The 16,982-nt window shown below is 37.5% G+C and overlaps 1 protein-coding gene across 7 annotated transcripts in view; it reads left to right on the top strand.

Moving 5' to 3' along the window:
• RELN (reelin) overlaps window positions 1-16,982 on the top strand; it is a 559,409-nt gene that overhangs the window by 417,129 nt on the left and 125,298 nt on the right. For all 7 annotated transcript variants that reach the window (XM_002751683.6, XM_002751684.6, XM_078343077.1 and 4 more), the window contains 3 exons: window positions 5,434-5,571; window positions 6,430-6,616; window positions 13,472-13,677. In XM_002751683.6, coding sequence (XP_002751729.4) covers window positions 5,434-5,571; window positions 6,430-6,616; window positions 13,472-13,677 — 531 coding nt within the window. The remainder of the gene's footprint in view (window positions 1-5,433; window positions 5,572-6,429; window positions 6,617-13,471; window positions 13,678-16,982) is intronic.

Genomic DNA, 16,982 nt, shown 5'->3' with positions numbered 1-16,982 from the left:
GGAACCAAAAGAGAGCCCGCATAGCCAAGTCAATTCTAAGCAAAAAGAACACATCAGGAGGCATCACACTACCGGACTTCAAGCTATACTACAAGGCTACAGTAATCAAAACAGCATGGTACTGGTACCAAAACAGAGATATAGACCAATGGAACAGAAGAGAGGCATCAGAGGCACCGCCACACATCTACAACCATACAATCTTGGATAAACCTGACAAAAACAAGCAATGGGGAAAGGATTCCCTGTTTAATAAATGGTGTTGGGAAAACTGGCTAGCCATGTGCAGAAAGCAGAAACTGGACCCCTTTTTGACCCCTTACACTAAAATTAACTCCAGATGGATTAAAGACTTAAACATAAGACCTGGCACCATAAAAACCCTAGAAGAAAATCTAGGTAAAACCATTTAGGACATAGGAGTAGGCAAGGACTTCATAAACAAAACACCAAAAGCATTGGCAACAAAAGCCAAAATAGACAAATGGGACCTAATCAAACTCCACAGCTTCTGCATGGAAAAAGAAATAGTCACTAGAGTGAATCAGCAACCAACAGAATGGGAAAAAATTTTTGCAGTTTACCCATCTGACAAAGGGCTGATATCCAGAATTTATAAAGAACTAAAACAGATTTACAAGAAAAAAACAAGCAAGCCCATTCAAAAATGGGCAAAGGATATGAACAGACACTTTACAAAAGAAGACATACATGAGGCCAACAAACATATGATAAAATGCTCATCATCACTGGTCATTAGAGAAATGCAAATCAAAACTACATAGAGATACCATCTCATGCCAGTTAGAATGGCAATCATTAAAAAATCTGGAGAAAGCAGATGCTGGAGAGGATGTGGAGAAATAGGAACACTCTTACACTGCTGGTGGGAGTGTAAATTAGTTCAACCATTGTGCAAGACAGTGTGGCCATTCCTCAAGGACCTAGAAATAGAAATTCCATTTGACCCAGCAATCCCATTACTGGGTATATAACCAAAGGACTATAAATCATTCTGCTATAAGGACATATGCACACGAATATTCATTGCAGCACTGTTTACAATAGCAAAGACCTGAAACCAACCCAAATGCCCATCGATGACAGACTGGACTGGGAAAATGTGGCACATATACACCATGGAATATTATGCAGCAATCAAAAACGATGAGTTCGTGTCCTTTGTAGGGACATGGATGAATCTGGAGAACATCATTCTCAGCAAACTGACACAAGAACAGAAAATGAAATATTGTGTGTTCTCACTCATAGGCAGGTGATGAACAATGAGAACACATGGACACAGGGAGGGGAGCACTACACACTGGGGTCTTTTGAGGGGAATAGGGTAGGGACAGCGGGGGGGGAGCTGGGGAGGGATAGCATGGGGAGAAATGCCAGATGTGGGTGAAGGGGAGGAAGGCAGCAAATCATACTGTGTACCTATGCAACTGTCTTGTATGTTCTGCACATGTACCCCAAAACCTAAAATGCAATAAAAAAAAAGAAAAGCCTTTGCAAGTTATTTGACCCTCAAGTTGTACCACATTGTTATTTTCTAGCTCAAAAGTTAGCACCACTGAGTTGGAAGTTTTAGTATACTCAGAAAAGGTTAATTGTCCTCAGTGTTAAGTATATGATGAAAAGAAACATATTGATCCATAAGCTTTTAAGTTCCATGGAGTACCTGGCACATAGCAGTTGTGCTTATTGGATGTTGGGGAATTAAATAGAATTTGAACTCAATGTGCCTCTGTGTGCTAAGGAGATGTTTTATTACAAAGTATCTCTTTTAATAAATAGTTAAGATTATGATGTTAGGTTTCACTAAAGTTTTATACTAAGTTATTCCCCTGACCATATACCTTTAAGTATATGTATAAAGTAATTTAATTCTGCTTTTCCAAATTTCCTTCAAAGCCATGGGGGAAATAAAGTGAAAATATTTTTCTAAAAAAACAAATAACGCAGCAAGATATTTATCTTAACATTATTACTAATATTTAAACTTAACATTATTACTACATTTCAAAAAAAATATCCTATTCTACTAGTTATTGTCATTGTTTTTGGATCTATACTACTTAAAAGCTCTGCCATAAAAATAAAGTATATTTACTCTTCTTGGAATTCTTGATAACTATTTATTTTGTTAATTTTAAACTTTTGCAAATAGCAGGTTTTTCTCAAGCATTGGGGAAAAGGAATGCAGTTTGTAGCAGTAATCTTTTTTTGGCCAAATCTTCATTCTGCCATTTTGATTGAAACATATGCAGTTATAAATTGAATGCTTAAAAGCAAATGTGGTTCCTGCATTATCAAAGATTTGATAACTTTGGAAAATGTGCTAGATAGGGCAACTTAGAGTGGAAATGCTGAATATGTACACCTGCTTAGAGAAATTATACTGTGTATGAACACTGGTTACCTAATGAAAATTGATTTTGTTTTTATGGCAGACATTTACATAAGCACAGGGCCTCATGAGTCCCAAACAGCTGTCAGTCACTGACTTTATAAACAAATCAACACCTAATGAGTGAATGAGTTTCGGAATAATTGGGTAAATGTAATTACAAGAACACTGAAGGTGGAAAATACAATTTAGTCAGCCTTCATTTACCTTGATTCCTCAGGTAACCTAACTATAAAGAGACGATTCAATACTGTTTTGTTTCCGTCTTCAAGTTACTTAGAAAGGAAAAATCAAATAAAAGAGTCAAGTTTTGTTGCTTTGGGGAATCCCGACGGTTTGAATTTTAAATGCAAGTCAGGTTCATTTCATGACCCACACAGCAGTATTTCTGCTTTCAGACTCAGTTCGAAGTAGACAAGATTTTCTTCCTAAGATTACTTAATTTTGAGAGGGAGAGAAAGAAAAAATTAGCAATTTAAATATTTGTATCGAGAGATGCATCTGTTGATAGCAATGGTGCTGCTGCAGATAAGTGACTTTGAACCTGATCTTTTCACGTGTGACAGCTGGAGATTGCTCACACAACTAATTTTTTTTTTCTTAATAAAAACAAAGCCAATGTTCAATCTCTTTTTCCTGCCTTTTCTCTTAATCAACATCTGCTCATTAAACTGTGATTGTGATTTGAAATCGAATAGTCACTTGAAGCTCTGTATCCTAAGGAAACATTATGTTTTTTTAAAGTTCATAAGATGCATGTAAGAATTAATTTACTTTGGAAAACAATTTAGAATTTGTCTGCATGTGACTGTTTAGAAGCGTAAACTATGTAACCTAAGTTTCTGAAACCATTACCCCCGCCCATTTTCACATTTGGAAGTAATAAAATCTCAAATTAATGGATGCCATGGGTTTTTTATAGCCATGTAACTGAAGAAAATAAATTGTCACTTGGTCAACATATCACCAGAAGAGAGAGCTGGAAGGTATCTTAGAAATTAGTTTGCCCAAACCTTTTATTTGAGAAGTGAGGAACTGTAAACCCCTGAAGGCTTAAATTTCTCACTAAAGGTCACACAGCTGCTAAGTTGCAGAACCAGGGTCCTGGGGGCCTTGTCCCCCACCTACTAGTACATTCTTCATTCTCTTACCTACAAAAGTCATAAACAGGCTGCCTTTTACTGACCTGTTCATGCACTCATTGACTTACTCTTTTAGCGCACTTTTTTTGAGCATCTACTTTATTCTGTTCCTGTGGAAACTATGGAGACTAAAGATATCCCTGTCCCCAAAGAGCTCACAATCTAGTCACCCATGACTGAGGACTTGACTCGGATTAAAATCTATCTTGAAAGAGTAAATTTCCTTTTTAGGATGACATGGTGCATATGTCTTATTTAGTTCCATTCTGTGGCACTCTCTGCTCTGAGATAGTGAATCTACTTTTATAGGAGGCTTCTCTAAAAACCATTTCTTAGTGGGACCATGAAAATCGTGATGGCTGTTTGATTACAAATATAAACTGATTACCAGAGAGGAAGTGGTGCATCTGTCCCATTGCATGTTCCGTGATGAGCAGCAAAATGGATGCAGCTCAGTGAATCCTGGAATTATCCTACTAGGAATGAAACTACAACCTACTAGTCACGGATCATTCATAAAATAAACAATAAAGGCTTAGTCAGAATTGTAGCAGTCGGTTAGGTACTTAGGGAGTACTTAATATGTGGATAATTGACACAATAGACTTTAATGGATCATTAAGATCAGGGATATCTGTATATAGTGTTTGGGAAAGGTTCCTTCAGTGGAATTGAGCATACACAATAATTTTGCAAATCATGTTTTGTTTGTTTGTATCATTTAGCCCTTTGACCAAAAGAACTAACCACAGGTCCCTGAAAATTCCTACAGGTGAAAAATATGCTATAATTATTTTTAAAATGTTTTATGGCAGTCAATGAATGACACCTTCTTGATATTACTCTCAAAATATTCACTTCTCTGGACTTTATAACTAGTTTCAGTGAATTAAGGTCCCAAGTGTTTCTGTCTGTGTAATGAACCATTAAATTTTCATCCCCACTTAAATCAGCTTATCCATGAAACTCAGGCAAGTTAGTGTTTCAGAAATAAATAAAATTTAGCATCCAGATATTCTTCTTTGTAATATAGTACATTGTGGTATGTCCCCTCAACCCCAAAACAGTACCCCCAAACAAAACTTTGTTTTCCTAACTAGCTGAAAGTCTTCTAATAACTACTGTAATTATTGTAAGTAATTCTGTTACTCTTACTCTATTATAAGAAATTCTATAACTCTAAGGTTAAATATCTTACATTTTTGTCTGTAAAAGATAGGCTTTTATAGACCAGGTGTGATGGCTCACGCCTATAATTCCAGCACTTTGGGAGGCTGAGGTGGGTGGATTATCTGAGGTAAGGATTTCAAGACCAGCTTGGCTAACATGGTGAAACCCCATCTCTACTGAAAATACAAAAATTCGTTTGGTATGGTGGCATGTGCCTGTAATCCCAGCTACTTGGGAGTCTGAGGTAGGAGAATCACTTGAACCTGGGGAGGCGGAAGTTGTAAAGAGCTGAGATTGCACCACTGCAGTCCAGCCTGGGAAACAGAGCAAGATGCCATCTCCAAAAAAAAAAAAAAAAAAGATAGGCTCAGTTTAGTAGATGTCTTTAATTTTTAATATTATCTCTTAGTACTTTACTTTTTCTAACAACAAATCTTTGCAGCCAACAAAATCTGATAATGCATTTTTCTCTAAAATATCTCAAATTAAGATCAAATTGCATTCAATAGACAGATTTCTCTTTAACTTTCATGATAGAATTGATGCATTCCATTATAATTAAGTGGAAATTAAAGAAAAATGATGCCAGCTAAACTCAAGTTCCAGAAAGTTAGTGAGCCAAAAGACTTTGGTCTCTGACATTCTTTGCCAATGTCACTGCCTTTCAGGTGAAACACTGTTTTTGTTACTATACCTTGTTTCTAGGTCCAGTGCCACCCGCTTCCGTTGGAGCCAGAGCTATTACACAGCTCAAGACGAGTGGGCTTTGGACAGCATTTACATTGGGCAGCAGTGCCCCAACATGTGCAGTGGGCATGGCTCATGCGATCATGGCATGTGCAGGTACGTGCACCAGAAAGCACTATGGGGTTCATGCTTCTCAAGGTCTGTGGCTGGAGGATACTACAGCAATTGCCATCAGAGTGATCTGGATAGACTGATAAATAATGAAATAGCCAAAAGAAAGAAGTCATCCTTTCTGTTATTATTTTAGATATAAAAAATATTATCACATTAAAATAAGTATAAAACTATATATTTTAAACCTCAAACTCTAACCTAAAGACAAGGCTTCCTGGGCTTCAACTTCAGAGTTTATTAAAAGAGGCTTGCCACTGCTTCCCTTTTCATGCCCTGAGAGTCTTAGAGCACTAGTCAAACCCTGCTGCATGCTCTCTCACACCACTTCACCATAAGTTCAAGGTTCTATACATGAGGAGATGGTGATTATTGCCAGTGATGACAGAGCAACACACTTGAATACCTAAAGACTCTGAAAGAGGCATAGTTTAATCAGAAAAAGGAACTGTAAAATTTGGCCTACGTTACATGTTGGTTGAACAGACAGACACTTACGTGTGACTTTTTAAGGCTGTCGGGAAATCCCACTATCCCTCACCCCACCCCTCCAACACACACACATAAGCACACACACCAATCTCCTTCTTCATAAATACTTGATGCCCAAATTCTATGCCTATAGCATTATTTCTTTTAAGAAAAGATTCTATCAGTTTTAAGGGGAGTATGAAAAACTGAAGATTGTTCCTACCACATGCCCAGGTTAACACTGTAGGGAAAAATCTAGTGCAAATGATAAGACGTGAGCAAAAGTAAGACATGGGAAATAGTTGAGGTCGGGGGTCCACTGCATTGTCAGGTGGGCCTGTAACTTGTCTACTCAGCCCTGCTCTCTCATAGGTGTGACCAGGGATACCAAGACACTGAATGCCACCCAGAAGCTGCCCTTCCTTCCACAATTATGTCAGATTTTGAGAACCAGAATGGTTGGGAGTCTGACTGGCAAGAAGTTATTGGGGGAGAAATTGTAAAACCAGAACAAGGATGTGGTGTCATCTCTTCTGGATCATCTCTGTACTTCAGCAAGGTATGACCAACAGCTGGGATAAGTTATCGGGCAATAGCTAGTTAATATGGGACTCTGAACTCCAAATGTACAAATGTGAATGGTTTTATTGTTGCCCATGTTCCTTAGTTTTGACTTGGCTTCATCAAATTCCTATTCCTTAGCTACATCTTGGGAAATTCTCGTGTGTGTGTGTGTGTGTGTGTGTGTGTGTGTGTGTGTGTGTTTTATTGGTTTTGGTTACTAAAAAATCAGGTTAAGCTGATTTAAAACTTCTACCCTCTTGTGCCTGTTTTAAATACCATTGCTTTCCTTTCCTCCACTTCCAACCAGGCTTTGTCTTGAAGAAGTTTGAGTAGGGAAAGCTCTTGGTCTCTTCTCACCCTGGCCTTTGGCAGGTGTGTCAATGTGAGGCCTGAGAGCGAGAAGGGAATGAGCTTACAGGTTAAGGGCAGCAGCTCTGGAGCCAGATTGCCTGTTTCCATTAGATTTGACCACTTCCTGGTTGTGTGATTTTTTTTTTTTTTTTTGAGATGGAGTTTCACTCTTGTTGCCCAGGCTGGAGTGCAATGGCGTGATCTCGGCTCACCGCAACCTCTGCCCTCTGGGTTCAGGCAATTCTCCTGCCTCAGCCTCCTGAGTAGCTGGGATTACAGGCACGTGCCACTGTGCCCAGCTAATTTTTTGTAATTTTTAGTAGAGACGGGGTTTCACCATGTTGACCAGGATGGTCTCGATCTGTTGACCTCGTGATCCACCCGCCTCGGCCTCCCAAAGTGCTGGGATTACAGGCTTGAGCCACCGCGCCCGGCCGGTTGTGTGATTTTTGAAGCACATTATTTAACCTCCTGGTGACTTAGCTTCCCCACCTGTAAAGCAAGGATATGGAGTATCTACCTCATGAGTGTTAGTATGTAGATTAAGTGAGTTAATATTGGTAGATCATGGAGAACAGTTCATAACATATAGGAAGCCCTTCTTCAAATGTTTATTAAATCTGACAATCCATTAATTTTAGGAATATGATTGGAAAGAGAAACAGCAGTGAGAGTTGGTGTATGTAGACCTGTTCCTCTCTAGGAACAGCTGTCTGGGGTGGGCAGACATCTCAAGTCCTATTCTGGCTTTATTTTGTGGCTGCTGGTGGCATCTACTGATGTGGGACTCTGAATGAAAGTTTTTCTTGCAGTAGTCAGCTTTTCCAGTGGTAGAACCAGATTAGGCGTGCAGATTGCTAGAAACAGACTAGGGACTGAGGTGTCAACCAGAATCACTAAAATTGATGCCCTTGGAATACCCCAACCTGTGTGGCTTGGTTAGGGATGGGATAAGGGTAACCACATTTCTCTCCCTTACTACAGTCTAAGCAAGACATTCTCTTTCTCTCTCCTCCAGTCTATGTCCTTCTATAGCCTTGAAAGGGACTAAAAGGAGAGCAGGTCCAGTCTCCAACCTAAGCAACATGTCTAACCCTTATTGTTAGCAGCTCTCTTTAGAATGTGCTTAATATCACTTTGTTCAAGCAGGTAATATAGCCACCAATTCTGAGGCAACTGGAGGTGTCCCACTTTACATCATGTAACAAGAAGACAGGTGATATGCCACAGGGATGATATGTTGCAAAATCTGTTCAGGCAGAAATCCAGGATGTGTTAATTTATGCAAATACAAAAATAGCTACAGGTTTCATTTTAATGCAGGTGAAAAACAAAGAAATAGCAAGTAAACCAAAGGGAAAATTATAAAAAATCAAGGAATGAGTCCATTTAACAGTATTTCCTATCCATTAACATTGAGGGTCCTCCCTGATGATTATTGGTAAAGATAATAGTCACTCACTTATCAAAATGCATTGCACATATCTGGACCCTGGTATAATTGTTCAGAAATGGAAAGGTTGTGCTTCCTATAAGCATCAGTTTTAAAATAAGATTGTGAATCTTTTACCAGTATGTACTCAGACACTCCAGTGAGCAAGCAAACACATACTCACACACACACACACACACATTTTAACATGTAAAGGGTTACATACCAATATTTCTTCCACTTAATTCAGGATGATCTCTGAAGTCAGACGATCTGGGCTCCAAAATTTATTGATTGGTTCATCTTGCAAACTTATGACAACTCTCTGTATCTCAGGTTTCTTGACTGAAAAGTGGATATTGAGAGGAATACGTGAGTTGATGCATGTAAAAGAGTAAAGAATAGTGTTAGGAATGCAGAACAAGATCTTATGTGTTAGGTATCATAATTGCATTTGATGAGAATAAATTCCAAATTTGTCTTATTGAATATTTTCACATTTGTGCCCTGCAACTAACTAAAAATCATCATTTCAAAAGTAAAATTATTCTCTGCCCCTTCCAGTTCTACTTTCCCCCTAAATTTTTGTCAAAATATCCCTGGGTTATTTTTTTTTCTGTTGATTCATTCAGAACTGTTTTGAATTCTAAGTAAGAGGAACTATCTTAAGTTTTAAAAAGGGAGAAATTTGGTTCATAGAAGGAAAACACAAGAAGGGCTTAAATGGGACTGGTGAGAGAGAGATCTGGAACCGTAACTCAGATGCTCACAGAACTTTCCCCTTAAGAGTATAAATCATTCTAATATAAAGACACATGCACACGTATATTCATTGCAGCACTGTTTACAATAGCAAAGACCTGGAACCAACCCAAATACCCATCGATGATAGACTGGACAAGGAAAATGTGGCACATATACACCATGGAATACTATACAGCCATAAAAAGGGATGAGTTTGTATCCTTTCTAGGGACATGGATGAATCTGGAAACCATCATTCTCAGCAAACTGACACAAGAACAGAAAATCAAACACCGCATGTTCTCACTGATAGGTGGGAGTTGAACAATGAGAACACATGGACACAGGGAGGGGAGCATCACACACTGGGGTCTGTTGTGGGGGACTAGGGGAGGGACAGTGGGGGTTAGGGAGGTTGGGGAGGGATAACATGGGGAGAAATGCCAGATATAGGTGATGGGGGGGATGGAGGCAGCAAACCACATTGCCATGTATGTACCTATGCAACAATCCTGCATGATCTGCACATATACCCCAGAACCTAAAGTACAATTAAAAATATATTTTTTTAAAAAAAAAAGAGTAGATGTAGCTGTCACTATCAGAACAGAACCATAGCCACAGAGCTTTCCAACCTGCTCCATAGGAGAAAAACAGGGAAGGCTCCGGTGGCCAATCACAGTGTCCTGGGAGGAATGATGTGCTATGATTGCATAGCCAGATTCATGCACTCCCTTGTTTGGTGACAAGATGGATACAAAGTCTGGCAGCCTCCACCAGCAAGCATGTTGAAGTGAAGGGGGCAATAACCCAAAGGAAGAGTTCCTTAGATCATTTGCACAACAGCCTAGATCATATTATCTAAAACTTATTTCCAGCCAGATATGGTGGTTTACACCTGTAATTCTAGCGCTTTGTGAGGCTGAGGTGGAGTATCACTTGAATCCATGAGTTTAAGAGAAGCCCAAGCTCAGGAGAATGAGGCAGAAGGATCGCTTGAGCCTAGGAGTTTGAGGTTGCCGTGAGCTATGATCACACCATTACACTTCAGGCTGAATGACAGCACGACCCTGTCTCAAATACATAAATAAATAATACATACATACATACTCATTCTTTCCCCATCCAATCACAAATATTCAAGATGGTCTCCAATGCTCCTACCCTAACTACATAGCTTAAATTCATTTTCTAGGCATGTGCCCTTTGCTCCAGCTACGAAGCTCTTCTCACCATCCAAGCTTTTGCCACTGCCTACCATTATACCTTCCATCTTCTCTGCATTCACATAAAATTTTCGGTGTTCTGTCCAAATCCCACTGCCTCCCTGGAGCTTTCTGGAGCTCTGGAAAACTGTACTTCTGTCTTTTCTTAGAATTCCTCTCTGATTTTTACATATAAAGATCATATTTTAATTTTTATCCTCACAATACCAAGCAGAATGCAGAGTCCCACATACTGAGCCAAACTCTGGCTAAGATGTTCAACCTAGATGCATGTCATGCACTAGACATTTATAAATCAATACATACTCTTGAGACTAAATAGATTGGAAAATTAATAAGTGATCATATGACCAAACAAGGCTTGAAAAGAAGTCAGGACTGGTTCGGCAGCCCTCAGTTGCTATTTCTGTCTCTACCAGAAGTCTGTGAATTTTTTCATGTTTGTTTTTATAACACATGGTGTTTTGCCTGGTATAATTGTTGAAGAAAGAACTAAATATATGAATGAAAAAAATTAGGAAAGAAAATTGGAAAACAATAAAAGATTCTAAAGAAATGATTATTTTCAAGTAAATAGAATTGCTTTCTGGGGCCTTTTTTATTAATTTTAAAAGACTAATGGAAATCAAAAAGTAATTAGTCATGAAATGTTTTGGAGGTTTTGTTGTAAAAGTTCTAGATTCTGAAAGCTTATCTGTTAAAACTTGTTTGTTTTTTGTTATCTGAACCCTTAAAGCAATTCATTTTAACCTAGAATTTGAGGGGCAATTGGAGACGATTTTCCATACACCAGGAATGGTACAATATGATTACACTATTACATATGTGCACACACACACATACACACACACACATTACATGTGTATATATGCACATATACACATAAATACATCTATCAGACTGTAACAAAAACTGCAAAGCATATGTTACATCAAATTCTGAATTCTGGCAAAAACTTAGCCATGAGCCATTTCCCTTTTTTTCTTTTTTCCTTCCTTTAAAACAATGTTCAGCATTTCAGGTCACCAAACAAAAGAAAATGATTTGTGCTCTTCTCTAGGAAAAAACACTTTCAGTGCCAAACTAAGCATTTGTGTGATATTTCCCATCATTTGCAAAAATCCCACAAAACATTCTTTCAAAACCTCTGTAGACTAACACCATAGTCTCCTGGAAAAACAACACTACTCTGAATTTCACAGTACAGCAATCATTCCAGCCAACTAATTGTGATAATTGGATTCTTATAATTCTCCTCACCTTAGGTCTTTATCCTTCTGGCTCATTTCCACATGCCAAGTTTTTCATAGGGGTTTGCTGGATTGGAATTAACCTGCTAGGTTCTTTAGTTTTTCTTCCAAAAATCGTTCTTCCTGTAATGATCCTGAGGCTTGAAAATGCTAGGATCTCTGAGGTGTTTCTCACTTTCAATATTCCAAATCAACAACAGGAAAAATTAAAAGACATATAACAAGTTAAATATGCAGATAACTTACAAGATTTCCTCAAATACATACCTAAAATTGAGATTTCCAAAGGATGAGTTTCTGTCTCTGAATTAACTTCGGTTCTCATTTTGCTAGCACCCTTATTTATTTTGAAAACTTTTAATTGGCTTTAGACCTATCAGTAGCTGTATAGCCTTTTAATTAGCCCGAGGTATTTCCCCTGTGACATCTAATAACAGAAACCCTTTATTAATCAACTTAGTGGGTTAGAGTTTAAATCGCAAGTGTAAGAGCCACTTTTCTCTAATACTACGTATACCATCTCAGGTTATCCTCCAGACTTTTAATTGAACCTCCTGGGGTATCTCAGAGACCAGCTCAGAGAAATCCATGGATGAGCTTTGGACAAATCTGTTTAGGTAGAAGAATCTCATGAGTAAAGCCTTCTTCAGCCCCATTCGCTGAAATCATTTTGAACAACAGAAACAATGACAAACCTTGTTACTTTCTATCTGACACCTCACCATAGGACTGTGACCTGCAGGGGACTCACTAAGCAAAAGATTATTTAAATAAAATGTTTCAACCACTAAATGGTCTGTGTCTTATAACCTCCGAGAGAGAGAGAGAGAGAGAGAGAGAGAGAGAGAGAGAGAGAGAACAAGGATCCTGAGAGATTCTATTCAATGACTCTTTATCTTCTTCTTTGAGACAGTCTCATTCTGTCACCCAAGCTGGAGTGCAGTGGCCTTCATCTCAGCTCACTGCAACCTCCATCTCCAGGTTCAAATGATTCTACTGCCTCAGCCTCCTGAATAGCTGAGATGACAGGCACATGCCTGGCTAATTTTTGTATTTTTATAGAGACAGAGTTTCACCATGTTGGCCAGACTGGTCTCAAACTCCTGATGTCAGGTGATCCACCTACCTCAGCCTCCCAAAGTGCTGGGATTACAGGCATGAGCTACTGCACCCAGCCTTAAGTACTCTTTCTTTTCGTCAAGACATTTCTGTCTTGTCTGGTCTACTTTAATTCCCACAGGACAAGAGGGTCAGGGGCATATCTCTGGAGAGGATGTTCCTTCAGGAAAGTATGCCATGTACTGGCAAATTCCATGCAACATGTTATTTCATCTAATTGTCACAACACCATGTGAGGAAGGTAGTATTATCCATATTGTACCTTTGAGGAAGGTAAAAGCTCAGAAAGGTCACACAGTTAGTGATCAGTATGAATAATGGGCTGAGATTCAAACCCAGCTCCAACAGATTATAAAGTATATCATCTTTCATCTTCATTGTTTTGCCTAGAGGAGATATGAAAGTAAGGATTGGGAGCGTTTTAAGTAAAATTAATTTTTCTTAAAAAAAAACTTTCTAGTATTCTTTGGTATAATTAGCAATTCCCGAGGGTCTCTCATAACCCGTCCCGGAATCAGTAATGAAGACATTAAGCAAAGGTATCCAGCAACAGTTACCATAGTCAGATCAGAAACAACTAAATGGCATAATTCACCTCTCTCCACAGAAAATGGGGACAAGACCATTTCCACATAGGGCTAAGATGTCTATGTGAATTTGAAACTGAAACAACAAAAGGCCAAAGAACTTCCAGATTATTGAATTTGATTCTTCTGCTTTTCTGAAAGGCTGGGAAAAGACAGTTGGTGAGCTGGGACCTGGATACTTCCTGGGTGGACTTTGTCCAGTTCTACATCCAGATAGGCGGAGAGAGTGCTTCATGCAACAAGCCTGACAGCAGAGAGGAGGGCGTCCTCCTTCAGTACAGCAACAACGGGGGCATCCAGTGGCACCTGCTAGCAGAGATGTACTTTTCAGACTTCAGCAAACCCAGGTAACTACGTATCTGATGGGTCTCCCAGTAGTTTCCAGGAATGGTAAAGATTAAATCATTGTTGCTATGTTTCCAAAATGTTAACTGCTGCAAAAATAGATAAAACCATATATATTTAACATGAATGGTACCTCAGTATATATAAAGATTTTATTTCACCTAAGTGACTGGACTGAAAGCATTTGTATTCATCTTTGAATTTTTAAAGATTTTGAAAAAATTGTGACTAGAAGAAAAGCAAGGTAAGTAAACACTGTTTACTCAAAGAAACCGTAGGGTATGGGGACGGTCCGAGCTCATTTTCCCATTTTCAGGCTTGTTAGATTGTTTTTAATGCACACACAAAGTATGCTTAGCTCTTCGATTTAACAGTAAGATGGATTTTTTAAAAATTTTTTCACATGCCTGCACCCAGGGCTATCCCCAAACAGTGTATGAGTAAATATGTAGAGCTCAGATTTTCTAAAAGTTTTGCCCTGGCCTATCGCTGTCTTAATTTTGATGTACGGGGAATATATGTACTAAAATGTTTTAGGCAATGACCGTTGAAGAGTTTGGGGAAAAGACTCATGTTTAATACATTTAAATACATATGAATACCTGGCCCAGGCAATGTATTTATGTGTATTTAAATTTAGTTCTTTTGCAATTATGTAGTATTTTGAAATTCCGTATTCTGTATTTATATTTTATGTATTATTAAAGTCTATTCAATGATACTGTTTTAGAATACTCCTTTTTATAATCTCTATATTTTCATTTTAACAAAAATAATTTTTATATGTTGACTACTATCAAGCTTTAACATATGGATCCTGTCCCTGTTGTCATTTTACAAATGAGCCTTGTTTATTGAAAAATTTATTTAAGAATATGTAAACCCAGTTCTTAGAAATTTCTTAGAAATTAAATATGTTTTGAACATTTTACTTAAAACACACCTGTTGTGTAGATTGAAGGTTGAAAAACTTGACATTTTAAAGTGTTAGGTCATTAAAGGTGACATAACTTTCCATGAAAAACATAGGTAGACATGCAAACAGACCAATAAAAAGCATTTCTTCAAAGAGATTTAGGGGAGAAGGAGAAACCAGAAAAGAGGCAACTGGATGAAATAAGAGATACAACATCAAGGAGAAGATCAGGAATGGTGGGTGGGAGATAAAGCCTTGTAAGATTCTCCTAGATTCTGTATAGTAGAGAGGCAATTGATAATGGTGCCAAACTGGCTTTAACAACTGTTTAAAATCACTCAATTTATTTTTTCCAGTATGTCAACCTGAAATTATTGAGACTTCAGTAAGGTGACTAGGTAACTTTACAAGTAAATAAAAATTTAATGGCTTCCTCAAATTCTAGAATTATTTTAATTTATTTATTTTGAGATGGGATTTCACTCTGTCACCCAGGCTGAAGTGCAGTGGCATAATCTCAGCTCACTGCAACCTCTGCCTCCAGGGTTCTCAAGCGATCCTCCCACCTCAGCTCCCCTGAGTAGTGGGGAATACAGGCACGTGCCACCATGCTTGAGTAGTTTTTTGTATTTTTGGTAGAGACAGGGTTTCGCTATGTTGCCCAGACCGGTCTCGAATGCCTGAGCTCAAGCAATCCTCCTGCCTCGGCCTCCCAGGTTCTGGGATTACAGGCATGAGTCACTATGCCCAGGCCCAGAAATATTTATTTTTAACAGAAGTTATTAACCCAAACTCAATAAATCTGTGAATCACATCAAACACTATGCAAAGTATTTTATTTACAGTACTTTTTATGAAAAGTCAGATAATTTCACCAGATTCCAAAAGAGTTCTGCAATACTAAAATGGCTTAAAAAAAACTCTGAGTTAAAAGAGATGGGGAAAAGACCCCATTCATACTAGGATATATATAAATAAATATAAAAAATAACTTAAACAATACTGAGAATGTCTGTGAAGAAAATTACAAAACTTTAAAACTTCTTTCAAAGATATAAAACAAAAAATGGAAAAGAATGCACATCCTTGGTTAGCAGAACTGAATGTTGTGATATGAAGATATATCTTAATTTATGTTTAATGTAATTTCAATTAAAATCCTAGTGGTATTTTGAGGGGGAACTTTATATCTAGAAATATAAGCCAGCAAAGATAGCTTAAATATGGAGAATGGGGGAATAAAGGAATGTCTTAGGTGATAATAAAGCTTGTTATAAAGCCTATAGAATTAAAATGAAATGATTGATAATGGTACACAAATAGAACAAACAGTGAAGCCAAGTAGGTGATGCAGAAATTGACTTAGATGCATGTAAGAACTTACATATGAAAAAAATGACATAGCAACTATCAATGAGAAAAAAAGTGGTTATTTAAATCAAGTATAGATAGAAAGAAATGGGTAGGCACTTGGAGGAAAATATCTATTTATTTTGTCACTTTATATCATCAAAGTCTATTAAAGATTAAGATTTAAACAGGTAATAGGTTACTATCTGATCTTGGAGAAAGATCTCAACTTTCTTAATACAAATTCAATGGAAGAATTCACAATGAAAAGGACTATTTACATAGAAATTTACCATATGCAAATATGAAACTACATACATATGTAAAAATACATGTCTAGGAAAAGAAGGAAAATAAATTGAGAAAACATTTGCAACCAATATGAGAAATAGAGGGTCTGCAAAGAGCTTATACAGATTATCAAGAAAAGCACTAACATCCCAGTGGAAAATGGGTTAAGTAGATATTACAAAAGAGGAAGCACAGATGTTTAAGAAAACATGAATAACATTCAACCTCCACTACTTTAAAATATGCCATTTTTTAACAGTCAAATGGTCATTTTTTGATGACACAAAGTGCTATCTTCTTATCGGAGCAGCAGAACAAATCTCACATCATCCTGCGAACTGTTATAATGCTTCCGGAAAGGAATTTCTAAAAATCAAGAGTTTTAACCATGACCTGTTTATTTGACTAGGTATTTATATTTCTAGGAATCTTCCCTTAAGAAATAAACTGAAGTGTAGATAAAGCTTTATGCATAAAAATTTTTAGCACAGAATTATTTATAATCAGGAAAAGTGAAATAAATAATAGTAGGTCTTTGTGATGAGAAATTATATACACAAAATTATCTTAAAAATAATTTTACTAACATGAGAATGTACTTATGATGTAATGTTAAGTTTTAAAATGTAGGTCACCAAATTATACATATAATGCCTTGCCTATATAAAAGATTACAAGCTGTGATGAGAAATATCAAAATGTTAACAAAAGCCATCCCTATGCAGTAGATTTTAGATGATTTATGTTTTA

This window comes from Callithrix jacchus, chromosome 11 (assembly GCF_049354715.1).
Source record: "Callithrix jacchus isolate 240 chromosome 11, calJac240_pri, whole genome shotgun sequence".
In the NCBI taxonomy this organism is placed as follows: domain Eukaryota; kingdom Metazoa; phylum Chordata; class Mammalia; order Primates; family Cebidae; genus Callithrix; species Callithrix jacchus.
This window is presented reverse-complemented; position numbering and strand designations above follow the sequence as displayed.